Here is a 26312-nt window from a genome sequence, read left to right on the forward strand (position 1 = left end):
TACGCACACACGCTCACACGCACCCCTCGTGTGGCTCTGCAGGTGAACTTGCACTTGATGGAGTAAATTCCACTAGCAAATTAGATACTTCTGAAACAATCTTTGACAACAGTGAATTCACGTTAGAAATTTTTTTTGATAGATAAGTCATCGATAGCTGGCTCAGAAGAAGCTGAACCCCTTGCTCCACCTATCAAGCCAATTAAGCCGGTTACCAGAAACAAGGCACAGCAAGAACCTCCAGTGAAGAAGGGCCGACGCTCAAGGCGCTGTGGGCAGTGTTCGGGCTGTCAGGTTCCAGAGGACTGTGGTGTCTGTACCAACTGTCTAGACAAACCCAAGTTTGGTGGGCGCAATATAAAGAAGCAGTGCTGCAAGTAAGTGTGCTGTATGAGAAATTGTTCAGCTAATCCCTACACCGAATGGGGTAAGCACACCCATGCTCCGGGACAGGGAATAGTAGATTTACCGTGTAGCACAGGCTTTGAGTGAATCTGCCCTGGGCTGAGGCTGAATCACGGCAAGGGATTGTAAACAGTCTAAGAGTCAAGATGTTGATTGAAGGCGTGGTTGTTACGAGCTCTCTTTCTGAAGTTCACTTCTGATTTATTCTCCCCGGTTTGATGAAACTGGCACAGCATTGACAAGTGTTTGGTGTGAGACCACTGGCTTTCCTTAGGCAGTAGGGGTTTTTGCAAGGAAGGCAATGTATACATAAATATTTATCTCTTACTCTCCCAAATTGCATTCATTGAGAGCTTGTGTTTTCAAGATGATGTTTATCTGGTGTATATACACTTCCTATAACAAAGAGGTCTCTGGATGTTGTTAAGAAATACCACTCTTCCTTGATTTTTCCTTTTTTTTTGGTTTTTTTTTTGTTTTAGGTTTTTTTTATATATACATATCACTTAGCCTGAACCTTTAGCTTTTTTTAAAATTGCTGCATTAAATTGATTTTACCAGACTAGATAATCTGTCTGAAAAGGCAGCAACTGAAGTGGCACCAATCAAGATTGTTGTGGTATGAAAGCTATTTATAAAGCGTAGCTGTGAGAATTGCTGTGTAGCTCTTGTCTGTGTGAGAACACTCTGCAGACTACAATCTGTAAGTAGTCTCACTCTTAGCAGCTTTGCCCAGGCCTCGGGCTGGGTTTCAAAACCACGGGCCCTGCTACAAGAATAAAGGCAGAAACAAAGCCTAGCCCAACACGTAGAAGACATCCTACGCTAAACATAAGAAAAATAGGAAATTAAGTTGAATGCTTGAGAAAAGGCTTGGTTGCCTAATCTAATCCCGCTCCACGAGTACCTGCTTTTGTCTGAAATGGCCTTGGTTTGGATTACATAAAACCTGCAGTTGTGAGAGTTCGCTGTGGTTTATTAGAGCTCTTGGAAGTATTCTAATACTTCTCGAATCAAAGGAGTGGAATCGATAGGAGATTTACCAGTGAAGCAGTGTTGTTAAGTAAGCGGTTTTTATTAACCTCAAAATTGTGTTGAGAGTGTGGAAAACCAAAAGGAAAATACAGAGGAAAATAACAAGTTTCTTTTGCATATCTCTGAAGAAGGGAGGGGAAAAAGAAAAAAAGATTGCTTGGAAAAAGGTAGTGGGTGTATTGATAATGTTTCTTTCAATTTGAATGTTTACACACTGCCCTCTTAATGTCTGCGTTCTTCTTCTGATTTCACAACGTGCTCTTTCTTTGTAGAATGAGGAAATGTCAGAATCTACAATGGATGCCTTCAAAAGCGTATCTCCAGAAGCAAGCTAAAGGTAGGCTGAAAGGCTTGGCTTGAGCATAGCACAAGAGAAAATTTTCATCTCCTAAATTTTGTTCTTTGCACTGTCATCGTGGCTACACTGAGCTTGTAAAAGGTTAGTCTGCAACCAAACGCTAACAGGGAGCCTGCCTGGTCTGCTGATGCCAGGTGAGAGTCACAGGAGAGGTGTGAGCACAGGCAGCATCTGTACTCCGTAACAGTGGCTGTTTCTTTCAGCGCTGGACTTGGAGTTTTTCCTTCCTTTTGTAGGGAGCTGCCGGCTGGTCAGTCTCCCCTCTGCCCTTCAGGTGAAGCGTTTCTCAGAGGTTTGCCTGCTCCTGCGTGACGCGGGGACCGACGAGTCACTCGGAGCCACCCTTGTCTCTGACATATGGCTTCAGTGAGCCAGCATATCTGTTCTGTTAGATCCCCACACTCTTGGTACTGGACCCGCGGAGGTCTGCATGTCAGTGTGGCAGTGGTCAGGCAGCTGCCTTGCCCTCCCTGAACTTTGCCGTACAAAGTCCGCTTTCTCCTTTGCACGGTTAAGCTCTGAATCTGCTTTACTACGGAAGAGTTTTGCTTTCTGCTCCCTCAGAATAGAGGCCTGAGGTATTAGAACACAGATTGCAACATAAGCCAAGTACATTACTTTCACCAACAAAATGCTTTTGCTTTTTTTATTTTTTTTCAGTACCAGTTTTTTCTTTTGTATGACAGAATGACAAAATTCTGACATCAGTGTGTCTGTTTCCTTATTTTAAAAAAGCAGCAAATAATTTGAGGTCACACCGTTTTCTCTGTGTTGCTTTATTAATGTTTCTTTTTCCTAGCTGCAAAAAAGAAAGAGAAGAAATCAAAGACAAATGAAAAGAAAGAAAGCCATTCTGGAAAGAACCAGTTGGACTCTGGACAGAAACAGACTCCTCCGACTGTCGTATCGAGAGAAGACAATGCCGTAAAGAAGACCAGTGAACCTGCCCGTAAGCCCGTTGAGGAAAAGCATGAGGATGGGAATTGCTCCGCTCCAGCGTCGGAGCCCAAACAGGTCCCTGTGTCTGGTACCAGAAAGACTGGCAAGCAGGCGTCCCAGCCCGCACAGCTCCCTCCTTCTCAGCCGCCGAGCTCAGGACCTTTGAAAAAAGAAGCACCTAAACTTGCCACTTCTGAGCCTAAGAAAAAGCAGACTCCCCAGCCAGAAATAGGTAAATGGGACTGTTTATCCTCAATCTGTTTGAGTCACATTAAGTAACAATACCGCTAAAAGCTGTTGGATTTTAAAACTGATAAATGCTTTATGATCTGGTGAAATTGCAGCGATTATTGTGGAATTTTTTCTTAGAATCTGCTTCCTTTTTATTGAACCGCAGTGTATGTTGGGACGGGGAGAAGGATGGGCATCCTTACTGTGATTTTTTTTTTTTTTTTTTTTTTCTTAGTTGCGTAGTCTTGGCAGTCTTGAGGTATATTTTCAGTACTGCTAAGTTTGTCGACAGTTCACAGTCTGAATGTCAAACGAGAAGAACGTAATCTTTTTTACTACATAGCTGTAGTCCACTGTCGCGTGTAGTACAGAACAGCGTGAACAGTGACCCGCAAGGCAGCTCCAGGACTTCTGTGGCTTTGTACCCAGAACGCTTCAGGTTTTTAGCAGAGCAAGCTCTCCTGGTCGTGCCTCGAGGAGACTGCTCAAGTCGTAGTTGGTGAGGTGCAGTCACAGAAGAGGGTGGAAAAATTCTAGTCTAAAATACATCGCACGTTACCCCGCTGATTTTTTTTTTTCCTTTTCTTCTCTACAGGTGGCTGTTAGTTACTTGAAATACTCATAATTTTTCCCCCCTTCCTAGGCACAGAACAAAGCAAACAGAAAAAAATTGCTCCCCGTCCAACTTTCCCTGTGAAACAGAAACCAAAAGAAAAGGTGAATACTGTTTTTTGTACACAGTCAGTAAATTTCAAGAACCTGGAACTTCTGTCTGTCTAGAAAGTAGAACTGTATTACTTAACACGTTGGCAGTTGGTTTGTTTTGGGGGGTTTTTTGTACTTAAAGATATCCGGTTTTTCCTTGCGGTGGTACGTGGATACCAAAGTACCTGGCACGCGCCTAAGATTTGGTTCAGACGTTAACTTGTTCTCTAAGACTTGGATGTTGCGGGGTGGAGGCTAGCTTTTCCATTAAAAAAAAATGGAACTACCTTTGTCTCAGAAATTACTCCATTATGAAAAGGAACAAACAACAAAAAAAAGAATTATTTAAATCTGAGAGAGAAGTGCATAGGGACTAATTACACCCAGAGTTGCCCCACTGCAGCAAAATAAAACCCAGTGCTCTGATGGGAGAGAACGCCACGGTGTTAAAGGAAAACACAGCAAAGTGAATTAGAAGTGTAATTGTGTGTGGAATTCTCTTAAGAAACGTTTTGCAGAATGGTTGCTTTCTTGCAACTTTTACACGCCCGGTAATTCTGTGATGGTTTGGGGGTTTTGTCTGTAAATTATCTCCAGCGTTTAATATAATTACTGGTTAAGCTTTAACGTTCGGCGTTGGGATTAATGCAGGCTCCTTTACTTGACTAGGAAAAGCCCCCTCCTATAAGCAAGCCAGAAAGCAGCACGCTGAATTTGCTCAGCACTCTGACTAACGGAAGCAGTTCCAAGCAAAAGCCACCTACAGATGGAGTCCACAGAATCCGAGTGGATTTCAAGGTAGAGGACAAAATGTTTTAAGTATGTGAATGTTACCTGGCTCTAGACACTGGAACTAGAGTCCCTCCAGAGTGCTGGTAGTGACTTCTCAGTTTGTGTGTCTGGTACCGGTCAGAGAGAACTGCAAATAGGAGCCTTCATGACGAGTCACTCGGTTGTTGATTTTTTTTTTCTTTTTTTTTTTTTTTTAGAAGCTTGTTATGCCTTTTTTTTTTTTTTCCTTATAATTAGAGTACTGGATGAAGAGACACTTAAAGCTTTAAAACCTTAACTGTCAATGTGTGAGGATGAGCAAGAATTTGAGGTTTATGAAGAATTATTCCATTAAGATGGAACTATAAAACCTTTACCACAACTTGAGCCAACAAGATTTGGGGAAAAATGTTAGTAACCTGTAATTCGCAACATTTTGGGTACATCTGGGGCTTTAAACTGACAAATCATGTACTTTTTTGAACAACGGTGTTGAAATAATAAAAATTAATATTTTCCTAATAATTTTTCAGTCCATCTATAAGTGTTGATACTGGAGATTATAGCGAGATCTCATAAGTGTTTTATACAAATATGGAGTTTTAATAAAGTACAATTCTTCTGAAATTTCACTTTTAGTAATAATTGTGCAATCGGGGGAAACTCTTGTATTGTTCCTTAGGCTTGCTTTCCATAGAAGGAAGGCTAGTGTATTATTGAGCTCTCTTTGGCAAGCGCAGCACTGAGATGCAACTGTTCCAATAGACACTATAAAGTAGACCGAGGCAGAAATTGAAATTATTTCAGTTTGAGACCACTTAATCCCAGGCGCAGGATGTATAAAGCAGCAGTCAGTGTGAGCACTGTATACTGATGTTGTATTGCCTTATTCTGCATGGTGACGTATCCTTTTGTACTTTCAGGAGGACTGTGAAGTGGAGAATGTTTGGGAGATGGGTGGGTTAGGCATCGTCACCTCGGTACCTATTACTCCCAGGGTGGTCTGTTTTCTCTGTGCCAGCAGTGGACACGTGGAGGTAAAGCATTGTGTTCTGCCATCAATGACTTAGTTGCAGCACCACGCTGTTAGACACATAACTAGATAAATTATGTCATGACCTCTAATCAAAGGGAAATTAGAACAATGCCTGTAAATCTGTCCTTGCCGAACTTTGTCCCAAGATACCAAAATGCAAGGTGTTTTAAGATTGGTTTGGAAACTTCTGTGGTGCTTACTTTGCAGGTGAACCGTATTAGACATAAAGAATAGCCTATCTGAGAGCACCCGCGCCTCCTCTTAATTTGGAATCCCACATCTGATGTAAAGCCAGGGGCTTTGCTTTCTTTTAACTCGAAATACTAAATGCTGCCCGACAATGTTAAGGTGCTTTAGGCAGTGTTGACTTTCCCAGGTAGGTCTGTATCTGCTGAGAGCTGCTAACCAGTACTGAAATGTGACTGGAAAGATTCTGGTGCTGTATAAAGAGCTGGATTTGGGCTCAAGATGAGTTGAATGCGTTTCCAGGTATAGATAGGTGCCTTCTCAACATCTGCAGACGAGCTGTCCCGGGAAGGCGATGCTAGCGTTCCAGAAAAGGCTCGGTTATGATGAGCGAGCAATATTTGGGGAAAAGGGGCTTGAATTCTGTATGTGGACATCATCACTGCACTGGAGGACTGTGAAGGTCCAGTGGGGCATGGAGCCATCCCCTTCCCAGTCAGGTCGCTCAAGGGGACAAAGGGTTCTTCTGTCCCCTGTGAGCCCGCCGTGTTCTTGCCCTAAGGACCGTTCTTTTCCTAGCACAGCTAGCCTTGTAGGGGATACCTAGCAATTAGCAGAGCTTTCACACGGGCCCCTAAGCTGAACAGAGGGAGGAATGTCTCTCTTGGCTCGGCATATCCCTCCCTTCTGCACTAAGTGTTTCTTCTGGTGCGGTTGGCTCATGTTACAGTGAGGGAGGGAGATCCTGAAGGAGCCCTTGGCTGGTACCTGAAACGCTTAGATATAATGGGTACCGGGCTCCCCTTTGCTGCTAGCTGCCTAGTCTGGGTAGATGAGCATGCATCTGGGTTATCCGAAGTACGCACGCAGTTTCTCTCCCAAAATATGCTGGTAGAAATCCTTGTTCTGGCAGTCATAAAGCAGAATTCGAAGTAGTTCAGAGGGCGAGGGGGCTTGTTTGGGACTTCAGAGCAGCTTCTGACTTGCTAAAACCTCCCTCTCCCCCCTTGCAGTTTGTGTACTGTCAGGTGTGTTGTGAGCCTTTCCACAAGTTCTGCTTAGAGGAGAGCGAGCGGCCCCTGGAGGACCAGCTGGAAAACTGGTGCTGCCGTCGCTGCAAGTTCTGCCACGTCTGTGGGAGACAGCACCAGGCCACCAAGGTACCCCCGAACTGCCGGGAGACCTGGCGGACACCCCCCCCGCGCTGATCCCGGAGCTCCACTCGCTCCGGAGCTCAGGGAAGCGCAGAGTCTCTGCGCGAGCGCCTCTGTGCGCTGGGGAGGATGCGTCTTGAGTTGCTTCCTTGCAGCTTCTTCCTCTTGCCCCGAAGGGGGGGGATCCAACGTAAAACAAAAATGTCCAGGATTTTGCATCTTTTCGAAAGGTCTCTGTTCCAATGCTTTTTTTCCTCCCTTATTCTTGTAGCAGTTGCTGGAGTGTAACAAGTGCCGAAACAGCTATCACCCTGAGTGCCTGGGCCCAAACTACCCGACAAAACCCACCAAGAAAAAGAAAGTTTGGGTGAGGGATTTTGATTTCTTCTTTGGGGCAATTTGCTTGTTGACTGATTTGTAACGCTGTGGGCCAGAGCTCTGCAGATAACTTGCTCTTCTGTGATTTCTTAGCCTTTTAAGGCAGGGTGCCTGTTGCATTGGAAGGTACATTTGGAAATAGATAATGAGGTGGGTTCTGGACAAACAGGATTTTTAAAGAGGTTACACCTTTTTTTCAGTTGTAGTAATTCTTCTGATCATAGTCCCAGAACGTGGAAGAAGCTCTTTACAATGGAAGCATTTACCTCGTTAACAGCCTTACCGGTTCATACCGGTATTGAGAGACAATTTGGATCAATGCGCTGTTTTGTGTCTTTCAAGTTCTCATTCTAAACAAGTGCAAAAGCTTTGCCTGTGCTGTATTTGACACTAACAGTTTTTAGGTGTTTTCTACTACCATATCCTTAGAGTTGGTTAAAATAAGGCTTCACATTTTAGGTCAGAAGAAATGCCACAACTACATATGCTGTTTTAAGGGAAGGGTGATAGTTCCTTCAGCACAAATGTGAAGGACAGAAAAACTATACTGGGATTTATTTTCATTTTTTCCTTGTTGCCTTATCAGCATCTTACCATAAAGGGAGGGAGCTCTTTTCTCTTTAGCGAAACTTTTGGTATTTAAAACTCCTTATTCTCTTGTATAAGCTCTTTGCAATCATTCAATAACAAAACTTGTGAAATGTGTCATTAGGACTGAAGAACAGAAACCGCTGGATAAAAGCAAATAACTCTTGCCAAACACGTTCCTTTTCCAGATATGTACCAAATGTGTTCGCTGCAAGAGCTGCGGATCAACAACACCAGGCAAAGGGTGGGATGCGCAGTGGTCTCATGACTTCTCGCTCTGTCATGATTGTGCCAAACTCTTTGCTAAAGGTACATAAAGTTGTGATTCTTTACAGCGGGAGCCTCTTCAGATGCTCAGTTTTGAATTAGGCAGCATCAGTGTAGAGTGAGCCTGGCACGGTACAGTCAGGAATGAAAGCACGTGTAATAGTTTCTATAGGGAAGCCAGGTTCTTAGATTTTATTTTTTTTTTCCCATGGCTAACAAGTCACCACTGTTTTATTGTCAGAGTTTGAGACTTCCAGAATTTAAATGCTATACCATGTAAAGCCATTCTTACACACCTGTTGGCCCAGGGTTTCAAGTAGCAGTTGAGAAAAAGATGTTTTAAAGGACTGTCGGCTTAAAAGCAACAAAATCCCTATTGTAAAGTGGTCGTTGCTTCTTGTGTTAGTTACTGTACATGTTATTTTTGTGGCTGTTGTTTGCAGTGTTGTAAAAGTAGATGTAACTGTGTTGGCAGCTTACTGGCGGGGGGTTCAGAGAGCTGCTTCCTTAGCACACTAGTAAGTAACTGCCTAGCCTTTACAATGTGTGTGGCAGATGAACTTCCGATAAAAATCACGTCTCGTTTGCAGGAAACTTTTGTCCTCTCTGTGACAAGTGCTATGATGACGATGACTATGAGAGCAAGATGATGCAGTGTGGGAAATGCGACCGCTGGGTCCACTCCAAATGTGAAAACCTTTCTGGTAAGGCAAATGCTTATCTCCTCAGTACTTAAGAACGCGGGACGGCGAGTAGACCAAAGCAATCCAGTTTTGGACCTTTCTACGAGAGTGTGAAGTTAACGCGCTCATCTGTTGCGACCTACCTGAAACAATACCTGTAGAATGGCCACAGGTAAACCAGTGCTAATATCAATGACATCCCAAAAGCTTAGGATTTGCCTCAAAGGCTGTACCACTCAGTTGCACAAGATGCTTTTGTTACGTGAGCAGTGTTTCAGTTAGACAGCAAGTGCAGAGCAGGGGCTTTCCCCGACATCCATCCTTCAATAAAGTAGTTCAGATTGTTATTTTGTTTTGTTTTGTCTCCAGATGAAATGTACGAGATACTTTCTAACTTGCCCGAGAGCGTCGCGTACACCTGCATTAACTGCACAGAGCAGCATCCGGCAGAGTGGCGCCTGGCGCTGGAAAAGGAGCTGCAGGTTTCCTTAAAGCAGGTTTTGACAGCCCTGTTGAATTCTAGAACGACTAGCCACTTGCTGCGGTATCGACAGGTAAGCTGGAGCCTCACGTCCCCTTAAGATATTCTCCCTTGAAGTGTTGCCTGGCATTCAGTTGAATTCTGGTGTTGCTGTGCATCATACAGCTAAAGTGTCTCTATCATCCTTAGAACAACACATACTGTGGGTTTTGTTTTCTTTCTTTCGTTCATTCATTCCTATGGAAAGAAAGAAGTGACTATCTATTATATGACTTGGGAGGCTAAAAGAAAAAAAATGGGTAACGTTCTTCAAGGAATGGGAGGATTTAGCTCTGTGGTGGTCAAGGAGCTTTTTTGACAGCAGAACAGGATCTTTGTCATGAAATACTCATTCAGAAATACGACTTCTGAAAATGAGTTTGATCCTTGCAGCTGATGGGTCCGCTCTGCTGTGCGCCTTACAGGTCAGCAGCAGGAAGCTGGTTAAGATCTTTTAATTTTTGTCCCTCTGTTTTGGAAAGGAATTCTCAGAACATGAGTCTCCTTTTCTCTCACATTAGCGAGAATGTCTGGTCCAATAAATGTGCGTGGGAGTATGTCGTGAGTAGCAGCCACGCTTCAATAGCTAATGTCCCTCTGTCTCGTTGCTGATGTTAACAGGCAGCAAAACCGCCTGATTTAAATCCCGAGACGGAAGAGAGTATCCCGTCCAGAAGCTCTCCTGAAGGTCCCGATCCTCCTGTCCTAACAGAAGTCAGTAAACAGGAGGAGCAGCAACCTCTGGATCTGGAAGGAGTGAAAAGGAAAATGGATCAAGGAGGTTACATTTCCGTGGTACGTCAAAGTTTTAGGAATAAACTAAATAATAGATAAATAATAAACTTTAATAATAGATCCTATGAATTGCTTTATGACCTGTGGTGTTTATAACTGAGCATGCTTATTAAGCCTTTTCTTTATGAACAAAGAAACAAGTTAGCATGCTGCTAAAAATAATTCTGGCTGGCGCTCGTGTTAATGTTGGCCCAAAGACGTGCTGTCGTTTGGCTCTCTTTAACCAGCAGTGATACTTGGTTAAACCCCTTTTGCTCTTAATCAGATGTTTGTGTTGATGGAAACAGGATGGGTGATCCTTCATGTGCAAATTCTAACTCAAGGCCCAGCCAGATAACACTGATGGTAGTCAGTTATCTGGAAACTAATAATTCACACATGGAGGGATGATCTCTTTAGGGGGTTACTTATACAAAATGCTGAGGCTGACGGAATCAGTTTTCTTTGTTGGGAGCAGCCTTTCCCTCTGTTTTTCCCTATGGAGCCTGTAATCTCGAGGAAGACTGTATATTGCAAAGTGCTAGGCAAACATGCTGTTGCCAGATTTTGGCCAAATCCTTGTGAGGTAGCTATATCTCAGCCGATTTAAAATCGGTCAGCAGTCAGCTCCTGGTGGAAGGAAGAAGCAAACAGTTATGGGTGTAGCAGTTCTGCCAGCCAGATTGCAAATGCACGGGGCTGCTCCTTTCTTTACAGCCAAATTCTTTTTCTGCTTTTGAGTCAATGCTCCGGTTCAGTCTCCTAATCATCTGGATGCTCTCTTGATGCCTTAAAAAAATCAGTGGATGGTGTAGCTGTACAAGAGACAATCCCCTTGATGTGAAATTTTGTGGCTTGCTTACAGTTGGATTTCAGTGATGACATTGTGAAGATAATTCAAGCAGCCATTAATTCTGACGGAGGGCAGCCAGAAGTTAAGAAAGCCAATAGCATGGTCAAGTCCTTCTTTATTCGGGTAAGCTGGACTACAGTTATTTTGAAATCTACTCGGGTATTTCCAGGAATAAAATAATACATTGTCGGAGTTGTTGATGTTAACGAAATCTTACCAGTTGCACATTTACAGTAGATCTTGGCTGAATTTCTTTGAATTTGGGGTATGTTGTATAACGTTTCTAATGGAGTGTTGTTTTCCTTCAGCAAATGGAGCGTGTTTTTCCATGGTTCAGTGTAAAAAAGTCCAGATTTTGGGAGCCAAATAAAGTAACAAGCAAGTAAGTAATTGTTCTGTGTCCGACTGCGACACCCTGCGGTTTGCCAGCTGTCCAAGCAAAAAGTATCAAGAGAGCCTGTTTGTGGGGTTGGGTTTTCTGATTTTCTTTTTTTCTTTTCCTCTTTTTCAAGAAGTTAAACAATAGTCTCATTCCCAGCTTTTGTATATGCTTCCTTGTTCTAAAGCAGAGTAACCAAACACGTTATTTAGAACTAGGTATATTGCATGTTGGCTTGTCAGTCCTGTCCTTCCTTGCCCCTCCTCCTCACCCCCATTTGGTGTAGCCCTCCTTCTGCATCTGTTACCCTCAAAAGAGAGCGATGGCTCCCTCACAAACCTTTAAATGTACATGACCAGTGATAGCCTTTCTTGAAAGCATGCATGGACCGTAAGTAATTAAATGAGTTGTCGCTGTGCGTTGAGGGTCGGTAGTGCAGGTGGACGGGGCGCAAGGTCCTCTGGCCTAGTCAGGTCTGACGGCTGACTCCTTGTTGCATTTCAGCAGTGGTATGTTGCCGAATGCGGTGCTGCCCCCTTCGCTTGACCATAATTATGCTCAGTGGCAGGAGCGTGAAGAGAACAACCGCACTGAACAACCCCCTCTGATGAAGAAAATCATTCCTGCTCCAAAACCCAAAGGGCCCGGAGAGCCAGATTCACCGACTCCTCTACATCCTCCTACGCCACCGATCTCTAGTAAGAAAACAGATTGCGGCACTGCTGGTCTCAAACCCAGAGTGTTTCATTCCAAACCCCCTAGTAGTAAAGAGAGGGCGGTATTAGTTCTGTATGCGACGGAAGAATTTCGGAGACCTGAAATCATTCAGAGGCTGTTACGTATGAGACGTTTCTGAGCTGAGCTTGGGCCCAGAAATCCATTTGCACCTGCCTCTCTCCCCCCAGAACAAGGGCTGTATAGAGGCTGACACGTGCTTTTTCTTGCTTTACAAGCTGGCTATCGAAAACTCTAGTCTGCTGCTTGCCACTTCTACCCTGTTCACCTACTGACAATCTTTCCAGATGAATTTCTTCCTCTCTGGCTTTCAAGAATAAACCCTGTTCTCTCTCTTAACTGTAAGGCTCAGACAGAAGCAGAGAGGATAGTCCTGAACTTAACCCACCTCCGGATGTAGAAGACAACAGGCAGTGTGCGTTGTGCCTGAAATACGGCGATGACAGCGCTAACGTGAGTACCTGGCACGCACCTGTTTCGATAGGAGCCGATTTAAGCAGTACTGTAGATTTGGTACGGTGGATAGGCTGGATGCTTTTTGTGCGTTGTTGCATCTTGTGGAACATTGGAAAAGAATGTTTCCTTCCGTTCTTTAGGATGCTGGACGTCTTCTCTATATTGGCCAAAATGAGTGGACACATGTGAACTGTGCATTATGGTCAGCAGAAGTATTTGAAGATGATGACGGGTCTCTGAAAAACGTGCACATGGCTGTGATCAGGGGAAAGCAGCTGGTGGGTATCAGTAAAGAATACTTTGTTAAACTTCACGCTGGTTTATGCAGAACCAAGACAGGAACCTGGCTAAAAGATACCTTGTGCCTGTTTTTTCTGCTCTGCCCTCTCCTCGCGTTTTGGGTTTTTTTTTTTCACGCTACATAAAATAGAACGGACTGAAGACATTTGAAAATGCTCGATTGCTCAATTCAGAAATATCGTGGAGGCCAAAAGGAACTTGTTACAGGAGGGTAGGAGTCGTGTTTTTCTCGGAAAGTCTGCAGTCGCCGATGCTATACTTTAAGCAGTCGATGCCGTATCTGTAGTGGCAACCTGTTTTTAAAAAACATACGGAATACCTAAAGCACGGCCAAATGCTGTGTTAAAGCCCAGCACCCGTCTCTCTAGTACAAGGACTTACCAGATCTTCTGTTGCAGTCCGAACTGATGACAGCAGAGGAGCTCAAAGGAGAGAGAGCAAGCCTGTACCTGGTATTTTGGCCTAGGTTGAATTTTATGTCTATATAAAAGGAATAAAAATTGACAACAAGTATGGTCCGATTCAGGATGTTGATCGAGGAGCATTTTCACATTTGAGTATAGATGAAGAACCTTGACATCTAGCTTGTACGTAGCTATTCTGTTAAATACTGCAAAAAGAATGTGGTGGTGTCTTTTTTCCTGAACTCCCAGGCAGTCTGAGAAAACGAAATAATCTTCCTATTGTGAATTGGTTGTTGCTTGCTTTCCGGAAGAATGAAATGAGACTGGAAGCATGGCTAGAAATTAGTTTGTCCAAATTTTGGTTTAATATTGCATCATTTGATCCTAAATATTTACTAAAACAGCAGCAGCAGTGGAATAGGACTGCTGTTAGCCAGTAGTAAGCCACCCACGTGGGGAATACTCTGTGCAGGAGAAATAGTTGACGTATACTTGGTGAAGCTTGCAAGTACGACACTTGGATGTGGAGTACAAGCAAGAAAGTCTGAGGCCTGGAGGAACCAGTCTAAATGCAAAAGTTGTTTTGTGCAAGCGATCCTTCTTCCTCTCGCCGCCACCTTCTCCATGTGAGTCACAGTCGTGAAGTGTTACAGCAATGAAGTGGGAGGTCAGGCATTACTCTAAACTTCTCTCTCTGCCAAAAGACAACAGTAAAGGTAGCCTGGTTTTAGAAGGGACTAATATTCAACTTGTTTTGTTGGTTTGGTTTTTTTGCTTTTGTAGAGATGTGAGTTCTGCCAGAAGTCGGGTGCCACAGTAGGCTGCTGCCTCACGTCCTGTACAAGTAACTATCATTTTATGTGTTCGCGAGCCAAGAACTGCGTCTTTCTGGACGATAAGAAAGTTTACTGCCAGAGGCATCGTGACTTGATCAAAGGAGAGGTGAGACTCTTCTTTCACACCCTGCCTTGTCTGAAGGTGGGGTTAGCCTGTAACTATGAGCTTTGTAGAAGTTAATGTTGACTGTGTTCCTTACTCATGAGGGCCAGACTGCAGCGCTGTTAAAAAGTCATCAGCCATACAGCTGGCATGAGGAAGTTTGGCAAGTAGTACTGCGAGGCAGCTCAAAAACCAAAAGACCAAAGTGAGGATGAAGTTTGACAAACTGCGTAGCGTATGCGTGGTGATTGCTTTAAAATTAACAAATAGTTTTGTGTATCCTTGTTCCAGGTGGTTCCTGAGAATGGATTTGAAGTTCTTAGGAGGGTTTTTGTGGACTTCGAAGGGATCAGTTTGAGAAGAAAATTTCTTAGTGGCTTGGAACCGGAGAACATCCACATGATGATTGGTAAGATCTAATCTCTGGGCACTCGATCCACCTTTGGTGCTGGAATCTGGTTCACGGAATTTTGTGTTCCTCTTTCTGCTCAGGTTCAATGACGATAGACTGTTTAGGAATTCTGAACGACCTCTCAGACTGTGAAGATAAGTTGTTTCCCATCGGCTATCAGTGAGTATTAGCTGTTTGATGAGTAGGTGTCTTTTAGCATGTTAGATGCCAAACCAGCACTGAAGTAGCATATGTAAAAATTGACGGTAGCTTTCATACGCTGTTTAGGAATCTTGTGATTAAGCTAGGTGTGCAGCATGTTGTGCCAGGAGGCCTTTGTTGTGTGTAATTTTGAGAAACCTGAAAACTTAGAACAGGAATTTTGAGGTTTACTCGACTGTAGAGTAAATTGGTTTATGTTTGAATTATCTTCCAGGTGCTCCAGGGTGTATTGGAGCACAACAGATGCCAGGAAGCGCTGCGTGTATACCTGCAAGATCATGGAGTGCCGCCCTCCGGTCATAGAACCTGACATCAACAGCACTGTAGAGCATGACGATAACAGAACAATTGCCCATAGCCCAGTTCCCCTTACAGGTAATCTTTTAAGAACTTGCTGAAAGTATGTTTTCTACGTGTTTTTGCCATACTTTATCCTTACCAGAAAGCCAGGTAGCGGCTAGGACCTGCGTCTCTCAAACTAATTTGGACTAGAATCCACTTCAGGCTTCCAAACTGTGTTACAGCATCTGAAAACTTTTTTTAAAAAAAAAAAAAAAAAAAAAAAGAGCTAAGCTCCCGAGAGCACTGGTAACTTTGAAAACTTGAGCCAACAAAAACTGCTGCAGTAATGCTTTCTAGTCTACAGATCTGAGATTTTTCCAGTGATCTAAAACTTCAAATTGTACTTCAAGTGTCAGGGTTGTTGGTATGTAACATGGAGGTTGTTAAATACCATGTTGCATAGTGGTATCGCGCTGCTTCTGTATGTCCAAATTGCTTTCTCTGTATCCATAGGTGAGGGTTTGGTTTTGTTTTTTTTTTTTTAAAAAAAATCTCAGCCCTATCCTTCTCTGTTCCCAGAAGGTGAAGCTGTGGAAGATTTTTAAAACATTTATAATGGTTGTTATAGTCAACATAGAATCTTAAGCTTTATTAAAATGTAATGGAATTTCACGTGTAAGCTGAGGGTTACTGTATTGCTGCAAGTATTCGAAAATGGTTTCCTGGGAGAAGAAACCAGACATTATCTGATGGCAAGGAAGCGGCAATCTTTGACTTTGTGTTTATTTAACAAATACCCTGATTCTCCAAGTGAAACCTGATAGCAATATATACTTTTATCAGATTCATACCTTTTAGGATTCAGCGATGGCTTATGCTGCTGTTTCTCTTTTACATGCAACAGAAACTCTGCCTAAAGACAGCCGAAATACACCTGAAATTGTAAACCCACCATCACCAGATCGCCCCTTGCATTCTCAGACCTCTAGTTCCTGTTACTATCCAGTGGTCTCCAAGGGTCCCAGGATCAGGACGCCGAGTTATCAATCCACACAGAGGTCTCCCGGCTCTAGGCCGTTACCCTCTGCAGGTATTTCAAATGCTGTTGACTTCAATCGTGGGGTTTTGGGGGAGGTTTGTTTTGGAAATATTTTTGGTTTGCTTCATGTCTCTTTTGGCTTCGTTCAGAACATGGTGTTCAGTTTTCTGTTTCTAGAGAAAATAGCGAAATGGCGATAAGCTGAGGGAAGGAAAGTTCTGAAAATATACAGTAGACATGGCCTGTTGAGAAATGTACGACTGAGGCAAAAACTTCCCTGGGATGAAGAAAGCAGTGTTTGGGCAATATAATAGCAGTAGTGCAGGAGAGCTGTAGCGTGAGTTAGGGACTTAATCATCTCAGTCGGTATTTTTCCAGAGAGAATCTGAGATCTGGTATTGTAATTCAGCCACTATTTCTGTATGAATGAGTCACACTTTGTTTCACGCCAACCGATGTTGAAAATCCACATCTAAAATTGAGATAACGGAACCCTGAGATACAAGCTTCTCTGCTATGGGTGGTATCAGATTTTTAATATCTGTCTCAAGTATGATCGTTATTTTAACGCTATTTGGCTGAAAGGCTTTTATGGCTGTTAATTTCTTGTGTTTGATATGGAGGAATTGGGTATGAATTGATTGTGAAGGTTTCAGATCACTTGACGGTCTTTCTTGCCTTATTTTCTCAGGAAGTCCTACCCCAGTGACCCATGAAATAGTGACAGTAGGAGATCCTTTACTATCCTCCGGACTTAAGAGCATCGGTTCGAGGAGACATAGCACCTCCTCTTTGTCACAACAGCAATCAAAACTCCGCATGATTTCCCCTACGCGAGCTGGGAACGCTTACTCCAGGCACAGTGTGTCTTCAGTTCCCAGCGTGGGGTCCTCTACAGAACACGAACCGAGCATCAGAAGTACTGACCGCTTTGTGGGATCGGTGAACGCGGGTGCTCCAAGCACTCCAGTTCAAAGCTGCTCTGCCAGTTCTGGCTCCCAGAAAACAGCAGCTACAAGCGGAAGTAAGACTTACCAGCTGGATGCACCTCAGCCTACGGAAGGAAAACATTCTGGCAGTTCAGATTTGATAGCCAAAGGTACACCTGCTAAGGGAGATAAGATGAAAACGCTGGCCTCAAAGGACACAGATTATTCAGCTCATAGTTTTGCTTCTGGAGGAAACTCCAAAATGTCCACTCAACCAACCGGTTCATCGGGCGCAGAAATGAATGTTAAAATAGGAACCTTTCAAGAATGTTCAGGATCGTTTTCTTCCAAAGAAACCATTTCCTTCCCACCTCTGCATCAGAGAGGCCCAAGGAAAGACAGAGATCAGCACGTGGAACCCACGCAGCCAGAGAAAGCGACTTTGGCCGATGAGGTGGACACAAAGACCTTGAAGTCTGCTGGAGCAAATAGCAGATCTCCTGCAGCCAGTGAGCAGGTAGTTTCTGCCACTAGAGACAGGCGTCAGAAGGGGAAAAAGTTACTGAAAGATAGTTTTAAAGAGAAGCATTCCCTGAAATCTCTCACAGACTCAAGTCAAGCAGTAGGCAGCGAAGAGGGGAGCCTGAAACCAGAATTTGGTGGTCAGGGTCTGGTGGCTGAGCAAATTAGCCAGAGGTTATCCAATAATATTCCCACCGAAAAAGCTGGCGAGAAGTCTCCACCTTCACAAGGGCCGTCTAAAGGTTCCACGGTGCAGATCGAAGTGGCCTCTAAGGAATCGCAGGCACCTAGAAAACGCACGGTCAAGGTCACTCTGACTCCTCTCAAGATGGAAAGCGAAAACCAGTCTAAAAACGCACAGCAGGAAAGCGATGCCGAACCTCAGCCGGCAGGAGCAGACCCGGCCGCTTTGGCGGAGCCCTCCTCAACTTCAGAAGGCCCAGAAGATAACCCTGTAGTTCAGGGAAGTCCAAACGAAGTGCCAGCACAGGAATCTCAAAATAACACATACGAAAGTTTGCCCGTTCAGGATAACAACTTGATGCTCCAGGATGGAACTAAAGCTCAAGAAGAAGGCTCATACAAGCGGAGGTATCCACGAAGAAGTGCTCGGGCCAGATCCAATATGTTCTTTGGACTGACTCCTCTGTACGGCGTGAGGTCTTATGGAGAGGAAGACATTCCCTTCTACAGTAACTCAACTGGGAAGAAGCGAGGGAAGCGGTCTGCAGAAGGACAGGTGGATGGCGCGGACGACTTGAGCACGTCGGATGAAGATGACCTGTACTACTATAATTTCACCAGAACGGTGGTTTCCTCGAACCCAGAGGAGAGGCTTGCCTCCCATAACTTATTCAGGGAGGAGGAGCAGTGCGATCTTCCAAAGATCTCACAGCTAGACGGCGTGGATGATGGGACTGAAAGCGATACGAGTGTGACGGCAACAACGAGAAAAGTCAGTCAAGTAACTAAAAGGAGCGGTAAAGAAAATGGAACAGAGAACTTAAAGCTAGATAGAACTGAAGAAGGCGGAGAGAAAGTGCAAGTCACCAAGAGCTCCACTGTCCACAAAGCTGACCCAAAGATCGATAACTGCCACCCCGTGAGCAGGGTGAAAGCACAGGGTCAGGATTCGCTGGAAGCTCAGCTGAGCTCGTTGGAAACGGGCCGCAGGGCTCACGCGAGCACGCCTTCCGACAAGAACTTACTGGACACCTTCAACACAGAACTTCTGAAATCCGACTCTGACAACAACAACAGTGATGACTGTGGGAACATCCTCCCTTCCGACATCATGGACTTTGTACTAAAGAACACACCGTCTATGCAGGCGTTGGGAGAAAGTCCAGAGTCCTCATCATCTGAGCTTCTAACGCTTGGAGAAGGCCTAGGTCTCGACAGCAACCGTGGCAAGGATATGGGTTTGTTTGAGGTGTTCTCCCAGCAGCTGCCAACCGCCGAGACAGTGGATAGCAGCGTCTCTTCCTCCATATCAGCAGAGGAGCAGTTTGAATTGCCGCTGGAGCTTCCCTCCGATCTCTCTGTCCTGACCACTCGCAGCCCTACAGTGCCCAGCCAAAATCACAACAGGCTCGCCGTCATCTCTGAGTCTTCGCTCTCCTCCTCGGGAGAGAGGTCGATGCTTGCCTTGCCTTCCACGGAGTCTGGGGAAAAGAGAGTGACAGTCACAGAAAAAACTGCCTCAGGGGAAGGCGACACAGCTCTCCTGAGTCCGGGAGTAGACCCGAGCCCCGAAGGACACATGACTCCCGATCACTTCATCCAAGGTCACATAGATGCAGAGCACATAGCCAGCCCACCCTGCGGCCCCGTTGAGCAAGGGCATGGCAGCAACCAGGATTTAACGAGAAACAGCGGGACTCCAGGTATCCCGGTGCCGGTCTCACCCACGGTTCCCCTCCAGAGCCAGAAGTACGTGGCAAACTCCACGGACAGTCCCGGCCCCTCGCAGATTTCCAACGCTGCCGTGCAGACAACGCCGCCCCACCTCAAGGCAGCCACAGAAAAACTTCTAGTAGTCAATCAAAACATGCAGCCACTCTACGTCCTCCAAACTCTTCCCAACGGCGTTACTCAAAAGATACAGTTAACGCCTTCTGTTAGTTCTGCGCAGAGCGTGATGGAGACCAATGCTTCGGTGCTGGGGCCCATGGGGAGCGGGCTCGCGCTGACCACGGGATTGAACCCGAGCTTGCCTTCCTCTCAGTCATTGTTCCCTCCCACCAGCAAGGGGCTGCTGCCCATGTCCCATCACCAGCACATACATCCCTTCTCCACCGCCGCTCAGACGGGCTTCCCGCCAAACATCGGCAGTCCTTCGCCAGGTCTTCTGATCGGCGTGCAGCCTCCCCCTGATCCTCAACTCTTAGTGTCCGAAGCTAGTCAGAGGACCGACCTTGGTACCACCGCCTCCACGCCAGCTGCCCTGGGCAAGAAGCGGCCAATATCTCGCCTGCAGTCACGGAAGAATAAGAAACTGGCTCCCTCTGGAACCCCATCTGCTATAGCTCCACCTGATATGGTCTCCAACATGACCTTAATTAATTTTGCTCCCTCCCAGATTTCCAACCACCCCTTGGATTTGGGAACTATTGCAAATTCAACGTCCCACAGAACGGTCCCCAATATTATCAAAAGGTCCAAGTCTGGGGTGATGTATTTTGAGCAAACATCTTTGCTCCCGCAAGGTGGGACCACTGCTGCAGTTGGCACGTCTCCCAGTGTTATTGGGCCAGACGCCAGTCACCTCCCAGCGGGGCCTGTATCAGGCCTAGCGTCGAGTTCCTCGGTGCTGAACGTCGTATCCATGCAGGCCACAGCAGCCCCCACTACCGGCGGGTCAGTTCCTAGTCACGTTTTGGGACAAAGTTCGGTAACGTTAACTAGCCCTGGGTTATTAGGGGACCTCGGTTCGATAAGCAACCTCCTGATCAAAGCTAGTCAGCAAAGCCTTGGTCTTCAGGAGCAGCACATGACTTTACCGCCAAGTTCTGGGATGTTTTCACAACTGGGAGCATCCCAAACTCCGTCTACGGCCGCAATGACGGCTGCATCGAGCATATGCGTCCTGCCATCAGCGCAGACAATGGGCATGACAGTCGCTCCATCGTCTGCTGACCCAGAAGGCTCTTACCAGCTTCAACATATGACACAACTCTTAGCCAGCAAAACCGGGGTTGCTTCTTCCTCCCAGCTGGACCTCGGCACGGCTTCGGCAACAACGCAGCTGTCGAGCTTTCCGCAGCTGGTTGACGTTGCCAATAATACCGGACTCGAACAAAACAAGACTTCCTCGTCGGTGATGCATGCCAGTTCAGCATCTCCTGGAGGCTCCCCGTCATCTGGCCAGCAGTCTGCGAGTAGCTCCGTGCTGGGTCCCACGAAGACGAAGCCAAAAATCAAACGCATTCAGCCATCGTTAGACAAAGGGAATGGAAAGAAGCATAAAACTTCTCATGTGTGGACCAGTTCCTCCGAAGCGCACGTTCCCGACAGAGGGGCCATTGCTGTACCCCAGGTCTCGGCTGCAGGGTAAGAGGAGCGTTTGATTTTTTGCTCATCCTCGAGGTTTTGTAATGATATAAGAAAGAATCTGGCCCTAGTTTCTACAGCAAATTTTCCTTTTGATCATTTCTAAGGGGAAAACCTCAGCTGCCAGCAGAAAGTAGATACGTAAAGGAGTTAGCGGAACTTTTACCACTGGAAAGGGAAGGATGAAAAACTTCAGGTTATGAGGATCAGGGGACTTTATTTACATATATTTGTATGGGGACTTAAATCGTTGACAGCTCTGGCAAATGAAAGAGTGTTTTAGAGATCTCAGCAGAGACAATGGCACTGAAAAGGGTGATGGGTTCTATTCCTTTTTGTTGTTAACATGTGCAAGTGCTCTAGAAGTTTTAATTGTACTACCAGCAGTGTGCTAAGGCACCCAAATGACGCACCGCTATGGCATTGCCTCAGCCATTCTGATTGTAGAATTTAAACTGCATGGCAGTTTCTGTGAGCTTAGTGTCTCTCCAGTGTGCGGCTTATTCTTCCTGCCCCTCTTTCCCTCCTCCTTAGTCCCTGCAGGCAAGAGGAACTGAGAGAACAGGGAGAAGCTGGCTCTCTACTTTGGCAGAACAGCGGAGCGTGCACTTGTCCCTCACAGTAGAGGATTACTTTCCAGACCTGAAATTAAAATGCCATCTGAATTGATTCTTTGAAATATCGATCTGTAGAGGAAATCAAAGCTAGTGGTCTGTGTTTTACATGCAAAACTAGGCAGCTTAACCTTTTGAAATAGCCCTTTTGTGTTGCTGACACTTAGCAATTTGTTTTAGTCTGGAAATGTTTTCTGTAGCTCTGTCCACATTCCGCCATGCACCTCTTGACTCCTGAGCTCATTGCGTGTGGTTGCTCAGGCACGTTTCTCTGCCACCCGGATTCACGCTCCTTCTTTCCCCCGAAGTGCAAGTCTTGATTCTGATGTGATGCTGGGAGTGTGATCCGGTTCCTCGTATCTTAGGAGCAGTTGTTACTACTTTTGTCGTTCTGCTGAACTGCTGAATCAGTGTGGGAACTCGCAGTGGATCTCTTACTGCCCTCCAGCCTTGTTTATGGCACTTGTGGCTTGGCAGGTATTTTGAATGTTCCTAAATCTTTTTGTTCCAGGACCCCTACTGTGAAGGCAGATACGCAGGATGCGGCAAGCGTAGATCAGCCATCACAGAAACCATGTGGCCAGTCTGCAGGGTAAGCGTTGAACAGACCTTTCTGTCAGATCATGCTCACTTGAGCTTAAGGAAATTTATAGAGAGAAGGCGAGAAGTTGTACTTTGCTAGCGGAAGTACCTTGGGAGCTTTCAGTCTGGAACGAATGGTCACATTGAGTTGGAATACGGAGCCGTTTTTGAAATTAAGTTGTGGGAAGCTTCCTGCTTGCTGAGAACGAGCCTACTCGTATGGTTTTGGCTGATGGTATGTTAGCAAACACCTTACTGCTGAGTAGGGCTAATAGAAATAACAGGTCACAGTGTATTAAATTAGACTGCTACCCACAGACTGACAGGTGCCTCAAAAATAAATGCTACTGAGCGGAATCCTTTTGCTTGCTTGTTTCCACTTGAACTGATGTTAGAACATTCGATCCGGAAAAAGGTTCTCCCACCTCTGTCTAGTTCTCAGATTTTGTAGGTGAGTGTTCAGGGCTGGAGAGAAAATGAGGTAGACTGTTAAATATTTTTCTTCACGTTCTCTTCCTTCCCTCCCAAGGCAAACGGCAGTCCTCCCAGAATCACAGTCAGCACAGAACTCAACAAATGAGCAAGAAAACACAGGTATGTCACTTCTTCAAAAGCACCGAGTGTCAGGGTTCTTCGGGACTGGGAAACTAATACCTTGAAGTTTTCATTTTTGTGTGACTCGTTCTCTCAGGAAAAATCTCAGATCTAATAGTCGTGTTATTCTTGCTTTGAAGGGAGGAAAGGTTTGTTCGCTATTAATAGATATTGGAGAAATAGTTACATCTCTATTTTTAGTTTGTGGAAATTTCAGCACTTGAGATTTCACACTCATACTACGACACTGTCTAGATTTTTTTTCTCGGAGGGATTTACTGGTCAAAAGGCAAGTTAGTAAGTAATTTTCAGTTGTGGAACAACTGGTGGGAAAAAACACCATTCAACCCAGTTTCCATTTTCATGCTGGCTTCCATCTTTTCTCTAGGCTTGAAAGCTCTCGAGGAAGAAGAGAGCACTTTCAGCTCCCCACTTATGTTCTGGCTCCAGCAAGAACAAAAGAGGAAAGAGTGTCTTGGTGAGAAGAAACCCAAGAAAGGTTTGGTTTTTGAGATCTCTAGTGATGATGGGTTTCAAATCTGCGCAGAAAGCATTGAAGGTGAGAACTGTTCTTTTTCGGTTGTACTGGGCTTAACTTTCCTTGCTAGAAATAAAATCATGACTCTGAGGATCTCTTACTTGGTTTTTTTATAGATTTTTTTTTAAAAAAAATCTCTTGGTTTACAGCCCTAGAACAATCCTAGTTCCTAACAATGTCTGGATTCTATTGATTCTTTTTTTTTTTTTTTTTTTTTTTTTACAATAGAATATATTCAGTGGAATATATATCATTGCCCCATTTATTTATTTTTTTAATCAGTTGACCAATGGTGTTGGACTGTATTTTGTCAAGAAATAGTCGATGTGGATCAGACCGTAGGGTATCCACACTTTACCTCCAGACCATAGGGTATCCACACTTTACCTCCAGACTGTTTACTTGAAGGCACTTACTTCTCTTTATGCCAAAGTGAAATTTGGATCCAAGGGTCTTAATTTATGGCCCACGAAAGGATGCAAACTTCATATTCTCTAGTTAGCTTACGTAAATATGAGCGTTTTGTTGGAAAGCAGCATACTGCACACGTAGATAGAAGTCTGCCGATGGTATGTCGTTTCATTGGAAACCTCATAAGATGCAGCTAAAGAAGCAGCATAGCGAGGCACCCGTTTCAGCAATCCTCGGCGTGCGGATACTCTCTCACTTTCTTGTCTTCTGTTTGTGTGACTGCAGATGCCTGGAAGTCACTGACCGACAAAGTTCAAGAAGCCCGTTCTAATGCCCGCCTGAAACAGCTGTCTTTTGCAGGTAATATCCAGCCCCAAACTCATTTCTGCTGCGCTTTTGAAGCCGTGAGAGCAAATGGATCTTTCTGTGAGCGTTTTGGGGTTCAGAGTCCTAAGAGTTTCAGTTCAGCTGCTGACGGCTTTGTGGAGGATCATTTCTTCCTGATGCAATGACTGAAAACTTTCATGTGGATTGAACTAGCCAATACGGCACACAAGTTGTATTTAATGAGCTGCTGTGTCCTCCAGCTCCAGTTCTGCATCATCAGTTGGGTTTTTTGTTGTGCTCTATGTCTTGTTCCAGGGGTGAATGGTTTGAGGATGCTGGGGATCATCCACGATACCGTTGTGTTCCTGATTGAGCAGCTCTACGGAGCGAAGCACTGCCACAACTACAAGTTCAGATTTCATAAGCCAGAGGAGGCAAATGAACCTCCTCTGAATCCACATGGCTCTGCTAGGGCTGAAGTCCACCTGAGGCAAGTGTGAGCTTTGTCATCGTTATGGTTAACGGCCCTTTTGCTCGATTAAACTAATTCCATGGCGGGGCGTAAGCAACACATCTCTACAGCACTAAAACTAAAAAGAAACGTAAATCAATTCTATTGCATCTTCAGAGTCTGCACGTTTTTCTGTGCCACTCTGACCGTTGCTTTGTTTAACAAAGCTTCCCTGGCCGGTGCTTTTATTCACGGCTCTCAGAAACTGTGGTATGTTACCCTGGTGTGTCGAAGGCTTTAAGAGAGGACAGACCGACGAAGGTGTAGAGCAGTAAAGGTGTCAAACAGTTGTGGCAACCGCATGTTTATTTTCAGTCAGTGAAACAAACTTCCTTTCCTCTCTTTAAATTGCAGGAAATCTGCATTTGATATGTTTAATTTCTTGGCTTCTAAACACCGGCAGCCACCGGAATACAACCCAAATGACGAGGAAGAGGAAGAAGTACAGCTGAAATCAGCCCGGTATGCAGCAGGGTTTAAGGGTTCAAAGGGGAAAATAGCTCCATGATGTTAAAATGAGCTGGTCAGGCTTGGGCGTACACCTCGTCTTCCTTGAGGTGATGTTTAAAACTTGAAAGCTACCAAGCAAATGTAGAGGAGACTCTTGGAACAACAGCAAGAGAACCAACAGCTGGAGGTGACCAACAGACCAGCCTTCCTTTGAACGTTTCTTTTCCTTGCTTATGTAAAACAATCCGATGAGAATTTGGGCAGAAAGGGGAGGAAATGGTCTTTTACGTGTACATATATATTAAAAAAAAAAATAAAAACACTGCATTAGTTTTGGTTGTGTTCTCGGTGGGCCGTGGTGTCTAAATTATTGTGTCTTGGAAAGCATCCCGGATAATATATGGCACAGGCTCTCAAATAAAGGCTGTCGCTTAGCAGTGTCTCTTCCTTCTAGGAGGGCGACTAGTATGGATCTGCCGATGCCCATGCGCTTCCGACACTTGAAGAAGACCTCCAAGGAGGCAGTTGGTGTCTACAGGTACGGTTTTGTTCTGCGACAGAGGAAGGTGAAAACTGGAAACCTTCTATGAAGTCAGACTGCAAAATTGAGGGGAAAAAGCAGGTTCTGGGGGTTTTTTTCTCCCCATCTTTCTTCCCACACAAGCTACGTATTTAAAAAGCAATCCTCAGCACAAACTACTTACTCCTTGTCGGTAGCTAAGGCGTGTGCTCAGGAGCGGGCAGGAGAGATCTGGTATTGTTCTTGTTAGCGTTACCTTACAGAGGAGTCATGACAGCGCAGCGATCCTCGTAACCAAGTAACCTCTTTTCTGCAGTCATGTGCCTCTGAGTTTTGCTTGTATCGTCGGAAATACTCGCTCATGTTGTTGCTTTTTTTTAGGTCTCCCATCCACGGCCGGGGTCTGTTCTGCAAAAGGAACATTGATGCAGGTGAGATGGTGATCGAATATTCAGGCAATGTCATTCGCTCCATCCTCACTGACAAACGAGAGAAATACTACGACAGTAAGGTGAGTTTTATGGGCTTTTGTAGAAGTTCTTAAAGAGTTTGGGCGAACTAGAAAGTGGCTGTGAAGGTAGGACAGGCTTAGGCCGTGTGAACACTGCGTTTGGGACATCAGGAATCAGGATAACAGACTTGGTGGGATATCTTCAGTCTTGATGGAGCTCTAGAGGTGTTTCTCATTTTCTCCTGCGGGCTGGGAGGGGTCTTGGTCCAATCTTAGCGCGA

The 26312-nt window shown here is 45.1% G+C and overlaps 1 protein-coding gene across 3 annotated transcripts in view; it reads left to right on the forward strand.

Moving 5' to 3' along the window:
* Positions 1-26312, forward strand: part of KMT2A (lysine methyltransferase 2A) — a 47223-nt gene that overhangs the window by 16449 nt on the left and 4462 nt on the right. Inside the window, exons 5-35 of one of the 3 annotated variants that reach the window (XM_075774629.1) lie at positions 143-377; positions 1713-1777; positions 2598-2969; positions 3612-3685; positions 4343-4471; positions 5368-5481; positions 6680-6826; positions 7092-7187; positions 7975-8095; positions 8644-8757; positions 9106-9290; positions 9878-10051; positions 10896-11006; positions 11192-11265; positions 11767-11960; positions 12344-12450; positions 12594-12731; positions 13941-14099; positions 14388-14505; positions 14589-14667; positions 14924-15084; positions 15896-16081; positions 16722-21033; positions 22159-22239; positions 22759-22823; positions 23212-23382; positions 24058-24132; positions 24415-24589; positions 24965-25072; positions 25515-25598; positions 25962-26091. In XM_075774629.1, coding sequence (XP_075630744.1) covers positions 143-377; positions 1713-1777; positions 2598-2969; positions 3612-3685; positions 4343-4471; positions 5368-5481; positions 6680-6826; positions 7092-7187; positions 7975-8095; positions 8644-8757; positions 9106-9290; positions 9878-10051; positions 10896-11006; positions 11192-11265; positions 11767-11960; positions 12344-12450; positions 12594-12731; positions 13941-14099; positions 14388-14505; positions 14589-14667; positions 14924-15084; positions 15896-16081; positions 16722-21033; positions 22159-22239; positions 22759-22823; positions 23212-23382; positions 24058-24132; positions 24415-24589; positions 24965-25072; positions 25515-25598; positions 25962-26091 — 8354 coding nt within the window. The remainder of the gene's footprint in view (positions 1-142; positions 378-1712; positions 1778-2597; positions 2970-3611; positions 3686-4342; positions 4472-5367; positions 5482-6679; positions 6827-7091; positions 7188-7974; positions 8096-8643; positions 8758-9105; positions 9291-9877; positions 10052-10895; positions 11007-11191; positions 11266-11766; positions 11961-12343; positions 12451-12593; positions 12732-13940; positions 14100-14387; positions 14506-14588; positions 14668-14923; positions 15085-15895; positions 16082-16721; positions 21034-22158; positions 22240-22758; positions 22824-23211; positions 23383-24057; positions 24133-24414; positions 24590-24964; positions 25073-25514; positions 25599-25961; positions 26092-26312) is intronic. The other 2 variants (XM_075774630.1, XM_075774631.1) reach the window with 2 other exon arrangements.

The sequence above is a fragment of the Balearica regulorum genome, chromosome 23 (assembly GCF_011004875.1).
Source record: "Balearica regulorum gibbericeps isolate bBalReg1 chromosome 23, bBalReg1.pri, whole genome shotgun sequence".
In the NCBI taxonomy this organism is placed as follows: domain Eukaryota; kingdom Metazoa; phylum Chordata; class Aves; order Gruiformes; family Gruidae; genus Balearica; species Balearica regulorum.